This window comes from Ruditapes philippinarum, unplaced genomic scaffold, assembly GCF_026571515.1.
Source record: "Ruditapes philippinarum isolate M1 unplaced genomic scaffold, ASM2657151v2 ctg10274_1_1_1_1, whole genome shotgun sequence".
In the NCBI taxonomy this organism is placed as follows: Eukaryota; Metazoa; Mollusca; class Bivalvia; order Venerida; family Veneridae; genus Ruditapes; species Ruditapes philippinarum.
The window spans coordinates 6,246-21,805 of NW_026860800.1; the positions used below are offsets into that span (position 1 = coordinate 6,246).

At 32.1% G+C, this 15,560-nt stretch overlaps 2 protein-coding genes across 2 annotated transcripts; both read right to left on the bottom strand.

The window, feature by feature from the left end:
* Positions 1–269: 269 nt before the first annotated feature.
* LOC132713425 (acid-sensing ion channel 1A-like) lies at positions 270–4,273 on the bottom strand. The gene is made up of 5 exons (XM_060696021.1): positions 4,228–4,273; positions 3,128–3,184; positions 1,852–2,002; positions 1,084–1,175; positions 270–482 (listed from the first exon to the last, which is right to left on the bottom strand). The coding sequence occupies exons 1-5, from the start codon at positions 4,271–4,273 to the stop codon at positions 355–357; spliced, it is 474 nt and encodes a 157-aa protein (XP_060552004.1). The 3' UTR covers positions 270–354.
* Positions 4,274–5,171: 898 nt separating this feature from the next.
* Positions 5,172–6,365, bottom strand: LOC132713426 (uncharacterized). The gene is made up of 2 exons (XM_060696022.1): positions 6,002–6,365; positions 5,172–5,256 (listed from the first exon to the last, which is right to left on the bottom strand). Exons 1-2 carry the CDS (start codon positions 6,250–6,252, stop codon positions 5,172–5,174), a joined length of 336 nt encoding a protein of 111 aa, XP_060552005.1. The 5' UTR covers positions 6,253–6,365.
* Positions 6,366–15,560: the final 9,195 nt, after the last annotated feature.

The window sequence follows — 15,560 nt, forward strand, 5'->3', positions numbered from 1 at the left end:
TTTAGCATACTTTAAATGTGCGATGTGACAAAAGTGCTAATTGTGTGGAAAATGAACCAGTAAATCATGCTAGTTTTAGGGATCAAATAATCTACATCTGGGAACAGAAACTTTTATATACCAAAATGTTCGCAACGTTTCGCAGAATATGAAACGAAATTTCGTTTTGTATTTTGCGAACCCTTGTGAACATTTTGGTATATAATAGTAACTGTTAAACTAGACATAGGCCGGTAGGGTCCTTCTAACCAGTCTTAGTGTCATACACTATAAATATAAATACAAGGTAAATATTTGTGGCGTTTTTACTCATTTATTTTCTGATATTAATATACAACGTCAAAGCGAAGAAGGTTAATCTCTGATTACACGTCTCATTCTTGTGAAGTGGTTATAAACATTGACAGCAATAAGATCTAGTACTTCAAAAAATGTGAGAACACTTGCCCCAGCAAATAATCCTAGATATCCCCCAAACGACGCTGAAAGATGTACATCAAAGAAATTTATTATTAAAAAGAATATCTAAATAAAACTTTCACAGGTTTAGCTAAATTCGTCCTTTGATGACATTCATACATACATACAGCATGTATGACAAACGTTGTTTACTTAATGCAAGGACACTTGTAACGATATTGGTTTACACGTGTACATGAAACTAAATGATTGCATTTCTGAAAACGTTGAATGAAAATATGATAGAAAAGCCTTTTTTCCATAAGTGAATAATGACTAGTGCCTAGGGAATATCCGTATTAACTAAATATACTCTATCTTATCCAACTAATTAAAAACAAAGATCAATGTGCTCAATATAAAGTCATCCTAAAGTATAAATATTGCCCATATTTCACTGCTGTTATGATTATAATGTATCCAAACGCAATCACGAATGTGTACTCTCAATAGATATATCTTAGAGAATATATTGAAGTGATACATGTTATTTTCTTCATGTCAAACGTACAGAAACACGTGGTTTCATTGACCTGCAGGTCACCTGATTTGGTACTTAATTAATGATTCTAAACCTTATTACCCGGAATCTGAATTTCATATATCACATAAAGATTCACTTACCCCAAATATCTTGAAAAGTAAATTCTAGAATCTGATCAGTAGACGTAACTTCCAAAGTCTCGTAGAATATTTTCAGAATGATTATATTTTCCCTGAAAAAAAAGTATAACTGGTCACTTTTCAAACTCATTGTTCACTTACGCGGACACCTTGTATATCAATGGAAAAGTACAGTAGTGTCTTCCAGGCAAGATTTTTGTACTTTTACACGTACAACTTCTATTTTATATACACGTACAAAATCTCTTTTATTAAAATCAGCTCATATTGAAAGAGTGCCTTTAATATAAGAAAAGATCTCGCCCGTTACACGTGACTTTTTTGTGAACTGCGTGACTAAAGACGGGTTCCCACATTATTTAATAATATTTCATTAATTTTAAGGGATATAGTTTAGAAGCCGTTCTTTCGAGTGAGTAACTTATACATGCACTCTTTCTTAAGGAAAAAATGTGTAAAATGAAACTACGTTGGAAAATTTCTGACTGTTTAAGCACGAAGTTTCAGTATACGAAATAGTTTTAAAAATCCTTATAACTTAGGTAACATTAGTGACTCAATAATACAGGTCGCATCTATAAAATATGTTATTTACAAGATTTCATAAATTCAACAAAAAACGAAAAAAGTGCAATATATGATTGATAAATTTTAGCTATATTCATGAAAATTATAAATTATGATATCAATTATAATTATATAATTATGATTATTTGAATATCTGGTGTCATTTACGTAATTGTAACTTAATTATTAATAATAGCTTACTTTATTGTATCTACAGTTCCGGTCTGTAACTCTTTGTGTAAAGCTGTGTATGCCTTTTGTGGTAAGGGCATGGATGATACTTTTGTCTGGTATTTAGTGATATGGCAAGGTGTAGAGCAGTGACAATTCTCCATCTGAGTCGTGAACAACACTGAAACATATACAGGTTCAGTAGTGTGCTTTTCAAACAAACATGGTTGATTTCATAGAGTTTCATTAAAGTGACATTATGCTCTTTTTTTCTTTGTCAAGTTGTGCTGAATAGACTTTTTATTTCAACAGATTGATTATTATACAACAGTTGATAGTGTAAAATGTTTAGTATACAATATAAATCTGTCTTAAATATAAAAATACTGCCCCACTCCTTTTTTATAGATTGAACAGTACAGGTAAATTCGAAATTAAGATATTTACATGAATTTTATTGGGCCACATGAGTTATTTATCGTTCATGTGACGTAAATTATAAAATTAAAAGGAATTTTGGCAAACTATAGACTTATATTGACATCCAACAGTTCGATCCCTTGTATGGACATAATGTTACTTAAATGCTTTCATTTTTATTTCTCAAAACATTTAACATTCTCTAAACCCATGTTTTAAATGTTATAAAAATCATTTTTGGCCTTCCTAAAGAAAGGAAAAAAAAATCTTTTCTGAGGCATAATTTTTGTGCCTTTTAAGATTACAGATTTTATAAATATTTCCTCCGAATCATCTGTGGGGAACTGTCAATTACTTTACTTAACAGTCTGTTAAGAGATATTAAATTTCAACTTTAATGGTCAATTATATGTTATCAATACAATATGCTTTTTGACAATACATATGAGCCGTGTCACGACAAAACCAACATAGTGGGTTTGCGACCAGCATGGATCCAGACCAGCCTGCGCATCCGCGCAGTCTGATCAGGATCCATGCTGTTCGCTTACCAAACTTTATTACAAGTGAAGAAACTGACAGCGAACAGCATGGATCCTGATCAGACTGCGCAGATGCGCAGGCTGGTCTGGATCCATGCTGGTCGCAAACGCACTATGTTGGTTTTGTCGTGACGCGACTCATATGTCGTTGGTGACATCATCGTTTTTTTTTCTCAATATTATAGTAAATATCAAAATTATTTAGATATCACAACTATCTTAATTACGAATCTAGTTTTATTTAATATTAAGTAATGCGTAAGCTTAGGAACTGTAAAATAACAACAACAACAATAACAAAAACAATAATAATAATAATAAAAACAACAGTAAAAATTACTTACTTAAGGTAGGATGATAACAATCAACAATTTCGTAGGCGTTACAGTCACGGTGATTATCTGAAATATATGAAAACATAAAATAAAACTACACTAACTTGAACTAGAAGTGTGCCAATCAATAAAGACACATTTCTTCGGATTATGTTTCCGGAATTCTTAAAAACTTTCAGTGGCGGTAGAATTAAGATTAACTTATATTTTCCTTACCATTTTATTGAATTATGATTTTATTCTTGTAAAATATTCATGGCATAGGACCATTACAAAATATAAAAATAACATGAAATACAGCTTTTCCTTTTGTATAATACATGTATGTCTTTTCATTCATTTTTAACACCGCCAACGTGAATACTCATTAACAAAGTAGACTGAAGTATTTTAAAACAAAGATCAGACATATCAAACATTTTTTAAAAAAGTAGGGGGAAAAATTAAATTTAAGAATATCAATTTTTTAAAAACACGAAGGGCCAAACTAAAAAAATTAAAACTGCACGTTTTATTATCGAAATAACTAGCAAAAGCCACAACTTTCCCAACTTTAAATTTCCTGCCTACAGTGTCTTACACCCGGGACCCCGGAAAAGGTTTTTCAATCCTCCTTCTTTTTATCTTTACAATCTGTGTCCCAAAACCGCAACGGGTTTTTAGGTAACTTACTAAAAAAAAATTTTAAAAAGTAAAAAAAAAATAAAATACCCGTTTGGGAAAAAAAACATCGATTTTGATTAAAATTTGTTGGTCATAACCCCCCCAAAACCCCAACTAAATTAACATTTAATAATTTAATTTCTACTTTGCACCCCTGTAGAATCAAAATTACTAAAAAGTTTTTTTAAAAGATTTATAACTTTTTTGGGACATTTTTCCAAAACACCGTCTTCATGATAAAGTAGGGCGCCAATAAGATGACATCAAGCCCCCCCCCCCATTATGCGACAATTTCGCATGAAAACGTTCAATTTTAGCATAATAAAAAAAAATCAACGGATCCAAAAAAGCGCACCAAAGATAAGCTTATTGTGCTAATTGAAATGGAATTTTGACAAAAAGGAGTCTACCGAAGTGCTTGACCAATATGCTGGGTACACAAATACCAGGTCCTAATAAATTGGAAGAATCCATTGCCAGTTCAATCTTCATTTTTTACATGCACTGAAAAACCTTTAAAAACATTAAAATATATAATCAGGAAAAGTTAGTTACCAATTTCTATATCAATAAAATCATATTTTGAAAGACAGTTAACAGTTTTTCGTAAGTGATATCTTATTTTTGTATGCATAGAATTAGGAGAATAAAACTTAAAATTTACGATGTTCAACTCTTTTTTGCATGCATGTTTAAGGAAACTTCTCCGAGACTATATTTCCGCGAGCATTTGAAATTACGTTTTTAACATATCTAAAACACAAGGACATTTTTTAGTTTATGATTGTTTTTTTCTTTCTTAAAAATTATCGTACATATAAAACTTTGCAAAGCAATCTTCATTTATGAATATAATAGTATATAATGGTATATAATGGTATATAATGGTAAATCAGTGATCGTTATCACACTAAATTTTAAGTTATAAATCAAACCTTTATCGCATAATTGTCATAACCGGCCCCGAATGAGTTATCCTGGCCGTACCATAGCTTGATCTGTAAACCGAACTTTTCACCTGTCACCGATGTCTGCAACGAGCCTTTCTTTAAACTGAAACATAAGCCACTTTCGAGCAAACTATTTTCAAAATATTCACTGCAATTTAAAAGCATTGCACCCCACAAACACTCTAGGATAAAATCATCCAGCTTGATAACGCGCCCACGAATCAAATTACTAATATTTGTACTTCTCAAAGTATCTTCTCCATAATTTGTTAGTAAGAAAGTTTTGTTTGGTGTCGTCTGCATAAAGGCTTCCAAAATTTTACGTTCTGTATCGTTGATTACAGAATCATTCCGAATAAAGTCACTTTTACAAATGGTCACAGATGGGAAAGGTAGTTTTGCGTGAATCTTAGATGTTTGGAGTGTCAATGCGCTATATTTCAGATATCGATTTCATCTGTGCCTGTCCATATCCAAGCCAAGTTATGACAGAAAAATCTCAGCATTATCACAAACCAGACTGATCTGAAATAAAATTTTTCAAAAGATGAATGAGAGATCCTTAAAGGTGTTTTATGAAAAATCAATGATTTACTCCGATCGGTCTGTAAGTGAAAGAGTGAAAAAAAAAAAAATAAACAACCTAGTGAAAGAAACGTAAAAACACCCCAAAAAAAATGCCTTCATGTGACAACCCTCAGGCGTAAGTTAAATCAATCTAAAAACATTGTTTAATGATTTACAAAAAAAAATAAATCCGAAAATAGTTACAGCTATGGTGTTTAGAGTTGTTTTTCCGCTTAGTTAAATGAAAACATATACATTATGTATAATGTTCAAATCCATTCATTACGTGTGTTTACTTGCAGGTTTTATGTGCTCTATTTTTTATGAATTTACAATTTCAACTTTATAAAATACTAGTATGCAATTGCATTAGAATTTCAGACATAAAATGCAGAGAAGTTAACAGTCTTGACACCGAAATTACAGAACAAAGCTAGCCAAGTTGTTTGGTTTGTTTTTACTAACACTTTAACGGTATACATGAGCCTGAAGTTTAGTCATAGGCTTATATCTCACATAATGCAGAATTTGCAGATATGACCATCGACCTTCTATAAGGCAAACATACAACTGGCATCAACTGATTCAGTGTAAGTAGCATTATCCGTGACCGTAGAGGAAAAAAAGAATCAAATTTGGCAAAAGAAAAATAACACACGCACGCACGCACGTACACACACAAAATAAATGATAAATAATTCACCTTCGAAACACAGTGCTATTACGGTCAAAAACGAATCTGATACCGTGAAAGGTTGTGATATCAGCCCACTCGTGCAATGTGTCCCAGAATTGTTCTAGAGTTTCGTGCTTCTTCGGGATGTTAAAATCTTCCACCTGTTCCTTCGTCGTCTCTGTACGGATATTTTCATTTAAATCTCTGGGATTATCGAGTTCCTTCATCTTATACGTCCCGCTACATTCAATCGGTTGTTCTTTACTTCCAGACGACATTTGTACTTATCTATAAAAAAACAGGTAGGAATAAATGATAAAGTGATACAGAAATTGACAACTGATGGTGGTGTTTGTAGTTTATTCTCCAGAGCATAGTTCAACCTGAGCACCGTTTCATAGCAAGCTGTAAAGCAGTTTACCCTCACCTTCGCAAGAACTGCTAATGCCAGGAAGAGGTACAGTGTATGGAATTCGTAATCAATCAACGAATGTGACCTGCATCCTTACATGTCGCATTAATGTCGCCACAGTAAATATAAGTTCACAGATGTTTAAAATCTGTTACAATAATATATTGAAAATCTTTTATGTATCGTATTTGGTAAAAAGTCACCAAAACAAACAAAAAAGGTCATAAATGTACTTGCCAATAAATAAACTCCAGAATTAAGAATATGAGTGTGTGTTTTTTCCAAAGCTTATCCTCAAACAAATGTTCGAAAATAAGCGCAACGGGTTGACTAATCTATTGTGATGGGTAGTGCACCGTGAATCTATAACGGTAAAAGTTTGTTTGTACTTTCGGATTGGAATCTCACATTTGCCGAGTTCCGGATAACATGATTAACATCTATTCACAGAAGTGAACCACAAAATCAATTTGTCTAGCGACTTACTAACCATAAACACGATCAAACAGGTTTTGACGCCATTTTTATCTCGAGTAATGATACAATTTAAATTTATATACCTACCGACAGGTGACCATACAGTTGTAACAATCCATGCCCTCGAACGGTTAGAAAATATAAAATTTGTGGATGAACTATATTCGAAGTATAGTGAACTACAGCATGTGTTTTACTCGATCTTCTGGCGTCGGCATTGGCGATAGATCGATCAGTAAGGCATATACTTAATGAAAGTATATGGATCCACTGTCATCCTTTTAGCCACTTACAAAAAGTATAACACTAGCATTGCTTTTTACCGAATTAAGAATATATACACTGTTCCAAATGGCTTAAATTTTGCTTTGAGATTGGTATATAAGTTTTTAGCTTTCTAAACAGTGGTTGTCGGCTGTCGAGTGATCAAGAGAACAGAAGGACATTGCCTCTCATTTGTTTTTACTTTTTTGACTGCTGTAAAGATGGGTTCGATTTACTTGTACAGACATCATATCCCTTCTTCTGGATTACAGGATACACGTTTATAAATACGATATGAAGTCACAACACATAAAAAAATGTTCGTGTTACTGTTAGGCATGTACGGCGTTCCATATTTTACGTAGAGCTCTAACATTACAAGATTTTTTTCTATGGCTGTTTTACGGAATTCCATAAACGACAGCCTACTGCTCACTGCCTACTGCTAACTGGACAGCCTGCTGCTCTCCGCCTACTGCTTACTGCTTATTGACAGTCTAAGTCTATGTATGGATCATTTACGAAGTATATTCCGAATGTGTACAAACAAGTACGCCCGCCATTTTGATGGAAAAATCTGCTGTAGAATCAATTGTAAGTATATTAAAAAATGATTAATTTATAATAAAGCCTATTAATTTGTAATTTCGAATTCATTGCAATGAGTTGTTATACGTCCTATCGTCCCACCCTTAAACACACTGCTTTGGTTATGTTATGAAAATGGTTCCACGTGCCTCATTGCGCTGCGTGATTAATTAATTGTCAAATAGAGGACTCATTTTTAGGGTAATCAACTTATTTTTTAATTATTCACAAAAAATCGTGTCCAACATTGACGGGCTTTAGCCCGCTATGCCTTGGTTGGTAGTGACGGCCGACATCTGGACCATTATGTCCCAAGACTCCCTTGATTTTTGTTTTTAAAATTGCATAGTATGTTTAAACTTTCAAACAATAAATACATTTCTAGAAGAGTATCTTAATATACCTGGTGAAATACATTGGTTGAATTTTTTAGGCTAAACAAATTATTTGTTTGTCATAATCACAAGAGTTCTTTTGGGTTTCAGTTTTTCAATGGGCTGTTTTGGTTGTTAGCGTATAAATTCCTTATTAGATGTTATACATTTGCTTAAACTTTGATTGTACACTTAATATTTTTTTTTGCAAAAAGATATGTGCCCTATAGAAAACGTTTTTTATTCCAGTGACAGAGGATGAGGCATGGAGGATGGACGAAGTCTGACAGAATAATAAATCTGTCATATTTTCGGTTCGGTATCGGAATATCCGTCCCGAGGTGACCCCCCATTGGGCGTTTAACGAGGCTTGGCCACGGTTTACCGCCCATGGGCGGGTGACCGAGGGAAACGGATATTCCGATCCGAACTGCAAACATATGTCAGATATTTTTTTTCTTGCATATTCTACCATATTCCATTATATTTTAAATTCTTTATCTTTATTTTCAATGAAAATGTATATCATTACAACCGTAACTACTTTCATTCAACCAGCGTAAGAATTACAAAATCATTCATAACGTTTAAAAATGACGTCATCTTTATCGTGCCATTGTACAGCTAACGCGACTCATCTGGAACCCCCCATGCCAGATGAAATTTCCGCATGCGGTAAAACTAAAACGGAAACGCCAGTCTGATATGCAAGAAACATTTTTATGGAGGAACAGCGTATACAACTCCAATTTGACTTCACAGAGCCCAAGTAACAGAACCCAACACACCTGTGTTTAGAAATAATTGAAATTACAATCATGGAAAATTGAATGAGAGGACTACATAAATGTATTGCGTTCTTTTAGGCGAGTTTAACTCGGCTTCTGAAAGCATAACGAAGATAAACCTGGCTGTATTCAAATTGTTTTCAAAAAGGACAATATTTGATAAAACATAGAGTGCAATATATAAAGTGACAAATTCTAGTTTGAATCAGCTTATTTTACCTTTATGAAAAGCCATCGTTACCATCTTGTTTAAATTCAATTGCACTATTGAAAAACTCTGGGAAGTTATAGAATTTTAATTATATAAATTTACTGAAAAATTTACATTTGTGATAGACAAAATGGTCAGGTTATGTTATATTATAACTCTTTGACGTGTTTGTTTAATTTCTTTATATAATTTTCATGATTATCTTGTCTGCTTTAAAAGTGAACTTTTAGGGTGATTATTTTTTCTATTTCTTTTTACAATTACCGCAAATGAAACCAATGAGAAAAATCTGCTTTCGTATTTGCCAGAATGATCCAGTGAAAGTTATTAATATTTTGTCAGGGTTTGACAACTAAAGTATATAGTTCTAAGACATCGTGATAGTGTAGAGTTTCTATGATGTGATATAAAGCATTTTTGAGTTACCTTTCTTATTTCGTGTATAGCACTTTAATTGCAGAATATATTTACATTGATATGATATTCATAACAATTTATATTATTCATAACAGAACTTTTAATTATAATTCCCCGAAACTTTGCAAATATTTTTAAAGATACGGATTTTGTACAGGCGTCTCCTAATTTTCATTTAAAATAACAGTGTTTACATGAAAAATATCAGCTTTTTACAGGTCTGAGGTCTCATTATTGGAACAAAACATTTTTTTTACTTTCTATGTGGTGTTATAATTTGTTTTTCGTTATTGTAAAATAAAAAAAAAAAGTTTTTTGAAAATTAAATATCATAATTTTCTTGTAATGTTGTTTATGTTTAGCTCCCCGGAAAACATGATATGTCTAAATTTACTGTTAAATGCAACTTAAACACACATGATGCCTATATATATTGTTAACCATTAAAGCAGAGTTTGTTTGCTGAATGTTTGCTGTAACCTGGCCATGTTGGGTAACAATATTCAACATTGTTCACATTTAAAAAAGTGTCTTAGTTAATCAATTTTAATTTCATGTGATCGCGGAAAAGTATGTAATAGGAAGATGAAGATCATATAATAATATTAGTTCCATAAGAAATCTTTGAAAATACATTCTGAAGCCGAAATATCTGGCAAGTTAACCGAATTTATTTCTTCAAAACAACTTTACAAGTCAACCTGAACATTCTTCTCTTAAGACAATGCAAAATAAAACGACGACGACGTTCAGCAATATATTCTCGTTTAATGCCTTCTTCACCAGTTATAAATCACACGCGTTGCATATCCAAGTAACGCAGGAATGTTTAGCCCAAGTAAACGTTTTTAAAAAGTAACACCGAATCTGTGCAACGCTTTTACCAAAAACGGATAACACAGTAAGAAAACGGAACCAAAATATTTATTCTAAATAAAAATTTAAAAAACGAATTAGCGCATACGGCTTCTACGACAGTTTACTTTAACCAGTATTACATTTTTTTCAAGTAATATGTTTACTTCTTTAGATTCATTCGTGAGAAAGACAACCTGATTACCATTTTGAAGGTGACTTTTGAGTTTCGTTTCAAATTTAAATATGTATTACTGTAACACATAAAACATAATTTTTCACATCTGCTATACCTAAGACATTTCACAAAACTACAAAGTGTCGTATAACCAATAGAAGGAAGCTTGTTAAAATAAGAATGAAATAACCGACGTTGCTTCAGTGCATAATTCACGAACTTCGGCATTACCTTTCTTAAAAACAGTCTCAATTACTTTTTATCTGCTCTTAAATTAAATGTAGTATGACACGAGTAGATTGGAAAATGTCTCGGTTCACCAAATAAAAAATCCTAAGTAATATGTACGTTTATTGTAACGAATCTTTTAAAAAATCGACGACGTCAGTACGCTGTCATGTTCGTCATTTTCACGAAAAAAATAACAACATTTTCATGGAAATATTTTTGATGAGATTTAAAGTATAATGTCTAAGCAACCGTATGCGCTGATTCATTTCGGTGTATAATAAAAAAAAAATACTGGTCCATTTACATATCGCGTTTGCCTCGTTTTTATCCACTAAATTGCACATTTCTGCGTTATTTGCACAATCATGCGTTACTGGATATACACGGTTGAATCAGAATGTAACATATGCAATACTGCAAAAGCTAAGACATATATGCGGAAGCATTACATATAATATCCGGTACGATGATATTAACATTACTTTGTATTAATAATGCCCCGTAACTCGACGATTCAAGTGTTTTTCTATGCATCCACTTCCCAAATATAACGCAATAATTGACATGTTAGTCACCATGCTTGCCTGTCAAAGAAGTCTTTTTAACATCTACTATATTAACATTTTCCTGTAAGGCTTTGTAGAAATAAGGTATTAATGTACGGTTTTACCATCACAAGAACAAGTATTAACTTTTTTTAGATATCTAACTAAACGGTTCCATGTATGTTTTCCAATGGTGTATTCTTCTCCCAGTTCGTTTTATTATGTTAATATAAGACGTCATTGGTATATATTATTTTGTCTGAACATCAACGAATATTTAATGCATGAATATCCATTTTTAAAGTCCTAGATATTAAGTTATATGTCTATGTTTTGAACACCATTTTCTTAGATTTATTTTTTTTAACAAAAATTTAAGCATTATTTTCAAAAATGCTAACAAAAAATTGACCGTTGTAATTTGAATGTACAAACAACGACGTTCATGTCATAACAAGGCCCCCGGTCAAAGATACCAGTAAGCTCTATAGTTATAGGTTAGAATCATTATCATTTAAGGAACAAATATTATAATATACATGTTACATGGTAGATATATCTTAAATGACTGTCTTTTTACAAGCGTGTTACTCGTTAACAGAGATTTTTGCCTGTAGGTTCTTAATTAAGAAAGTTTCCCAAAGCCTGCAAAGATATATATACATATCTTTTTGCTTTAGTAACACGCAAGAATTATACATGTATAAATGTAACGAATTCCGAGGTTTTATCAGTCAAAAACTTCATCTATGATACAGAGTAATTCCTTGACCAATACTGTTTCAAAAAGGTCCCCCATGTAACATATAAACAATTGAAGAAGGACATAATAAAAGCCGACATTTACTTTCCCTCATTTAATCGGGTATTTCGGCCGTGTGGCAGTTGGCATTTATCTATTAACAGTAAGCATTAAACAGTCGCTGTAAGCATTAAGCAGTTGACAGTTAAGCAGTTGGCAGAAGGCAGTTAACAGTAAGCAGTTGACAGTAAGCAGTTGACAGTCAACAGACGGCTGTCGTTTATGGAATTCCGTACTGTTTGGATAACGGTCAATTCACGAATTCGAAAACCTAGCTAAACGCCGTTTTCCGGTACTTTCTGTACATAGCTCTGGGGAATTCACCTAATGGAGTGTAATAGCGAACTCGTTGTTTTCGGCCTTTTTTCAATTTAAATTGAAATAAAACAGTTATTTCTTTATAAGAAAATAATTAAATATCATTGTATGAATAATTCCATACAAAAAATAAAGTAAATACATAGAGGATATTCAAGTTTTTTCTATAAATACATGATTTATTTTCATCGAGTGGTATGAAAATAAATATTTCATGAGTGGCAGTAGCCACGAGTGAAATATGGTAATTTTCATGCCACAAGATGAAAATAAATCATGTATTTATAGAAAAAACTTGAATTTTCTGTTTATAATATTAAATACAATTTTTTCTCTTTTTAGATGTCAAAATTTGAAAGACTGTCACTTAAATTTAGTGTATTGGCTGAATTTAGAAGAAAGTAGTCCAGCTAGACACCAGTGAAAATAAGGAAAATATGTTTTACTGCAGTGAAAAATAAATTTTTATACTCAGTGGAAATACGGAAAAGGAGAAAAGGCATTGTATTTCATCAATATTTCTCAATATTTCATTTATAAGTATATAATAAACAAGTTTATGCAGAAAATAACCTTATTTATTATGGAAGATTCCACTACGTCTGTTTGAATTTTATTGATTTTCATTATAAATAATTTATTTTTTTGAATACTTTGCAATAGATATGAAAGGAATATTGATAATTTTCAAAGCCATCAATTTTTTTCACCTTAAACGGTTAAATAATGATAGAAAAATAGAAATATCACGTAACTGTGTTATGTACTTCATTTGGTGTAATTCCCCAGAGCTAAAACGGTATCGTACCGGAAAACGGTGTTTAGCTATGTTTTCGAAAAGGTCAATTCAATTAAAGGCCTCGGAACAAGTATAAAAGGCAGACAAGCAGAAAAATGGCCACTGTTGAAATATGTATGCTGTCTGCTAGCATAATCAGAGAGAGATAGAAAAATGAAATTTCAAAATTTAGAGAGAATTACCTCATATTATTTGCTATAAATTGGCACATCACTTCTTTATCATGTAAGCAACATTCCTTTAAAGTTACAGATCTCTGTGATACTTAGAAGTCCTACTTTAAAAAAATCTTTTTTTTGAAAACAGTTAAAAATTCAAATTTCCCTGTGCATTTGATTGACAGTTGTACAGAGGTTATGACCTTTCTCTCAGCCAACTACATCTCTCTAGGTATAAACGTTCTCACAGTAGAGTTTGACAGATGGCGGGAAATAAATACTAGGGCAATAAATACTACCAGAGAAATACTAACTTGAATTTTATTTATTGATTGTGTTATATTCCATCCCTACAATCATGAATTTATTAACATGAAATTACATTGGTATTGGTCAGTTCTAACACAAAATTGAAATAGTCTATCTAGTGTAATAGGTAAAGTATGTAATCTAAAGAAAAAGTGAAATAAATGCATTATTATTTAGTATATAATTCGACTCTGTTCATGTACACAGTCTAAATTACAATTGAAACACATCTAAGGTATAATACCTTGAATTTTGACAATGCCATAATTTGATTAAAATTAATATATTGCCATCTTCCTCACCCTAGATACAGAAGGACTCCCCGAACTAATTAATTACCTAAGATATATACCAAACATTTTTTCTATATACAAGGCATTTCTAAACAATTAGTATTTACTGTTTGTATATACTGACTATCAACGATTTCATAAATTATACTCTTCATTGTAAAAATATGTATTTGCAATATACATCCTGACAGCACTGCTATTACCTTTTCATCAAATTGCAAAATCATTACCCCCCAATAAATACATAACCTCTTTATCTCTCCTGAATGCTGAACTCTCCTATACTATTGCAGACCACATGTTTATATTTACAAGCATGCTGACCTCAGGTCATGATAATAAAACCCCGCCTCTTGTACCTAATATGCTTAATGCCCATCCGTACGGATATCAGAGTTCACATTCCCCGGCCTTTAACTGTTTTCAAAAAATGATTTTTTTAAAGTAGGACTTCTAAGTATCACAGAGATCTGTAACTTTAAATGAATGTTGCTTACATGATAAAGAAGTGATGTGCCAATTTATAGCAAATAATATGAGGTAATTCTCTCTAAATTTTGAAATTTTCATTTTTTCTATCTCTCTCTGATTATGCTAGCAGACAGCATACATATTTCAACAGTGGCCATTTTTCTGCTTGTCTGCCTTTTATACTTGTTCCGAGGCCTTTAAAAATTCAAATTTCCCTGTGCATTTGATTGACAGTTGTACAGAGGTTATGACCTTTCTCTCAGCCAACTACATCTCTCTAGGTATAAACGTTCTCACAGTAGAGTTTGACAGATGGCGGGGAAATAAATACTAGGGCAATAAATACTACCAGAGAAATACTAACTTGAATTTTTATTTATTGATTGTGTTATATTCCATCCCTACAATCATGAATTTATTAACTTGAAATTACATTGGTATTGGTCAGTTCTAACACAAAATTGAAATAGTCTATCTAGTGTAATAGGTAAAGTATGTAATCTAAAGAAAAAGTGAAATAAATGCATTATTATTTAGTATATAATTCGACTCTGTTCATGTACACAGTCTAAATTACAATTGAAACACATCTAAGGTATAATACCTTGAATTTTGACAATGCCATAATTTGATTAAAATTAATATATTGCCATCTTCCTCACCCTAGATACAGAAGGACTCCCCGAACTAATTAATTACCTAAGATATATACCAAACATTTTTTCTATATACAAGGCATTTCTAAACAATTAGTATTTACTGTTTGTATATACTGACTATCACCGATTTCATAAATTATACTCTTCATTGTAAAAATATGTATTTGCAATATACATCCTGACAGCACTGCTATTACCTTTTCATCAAATTGCAAAATCATTACCCCCCAATAAATACACAACCTCTTTATCTCTCCTGAATGCTGAACTCTCCTATACTATTGCAGACCACATGTTTATATTTACAAGCATGCTGACCTCAGGTCATGATAATAAAACCCCGCCTCTTGTACCTAATATGCTTAATGGCCATCCGTACGGATATCAGAGTTCACATTCCCCGGCCTTTAACTGTTTTCAAAAAAAGATTTTTTTAA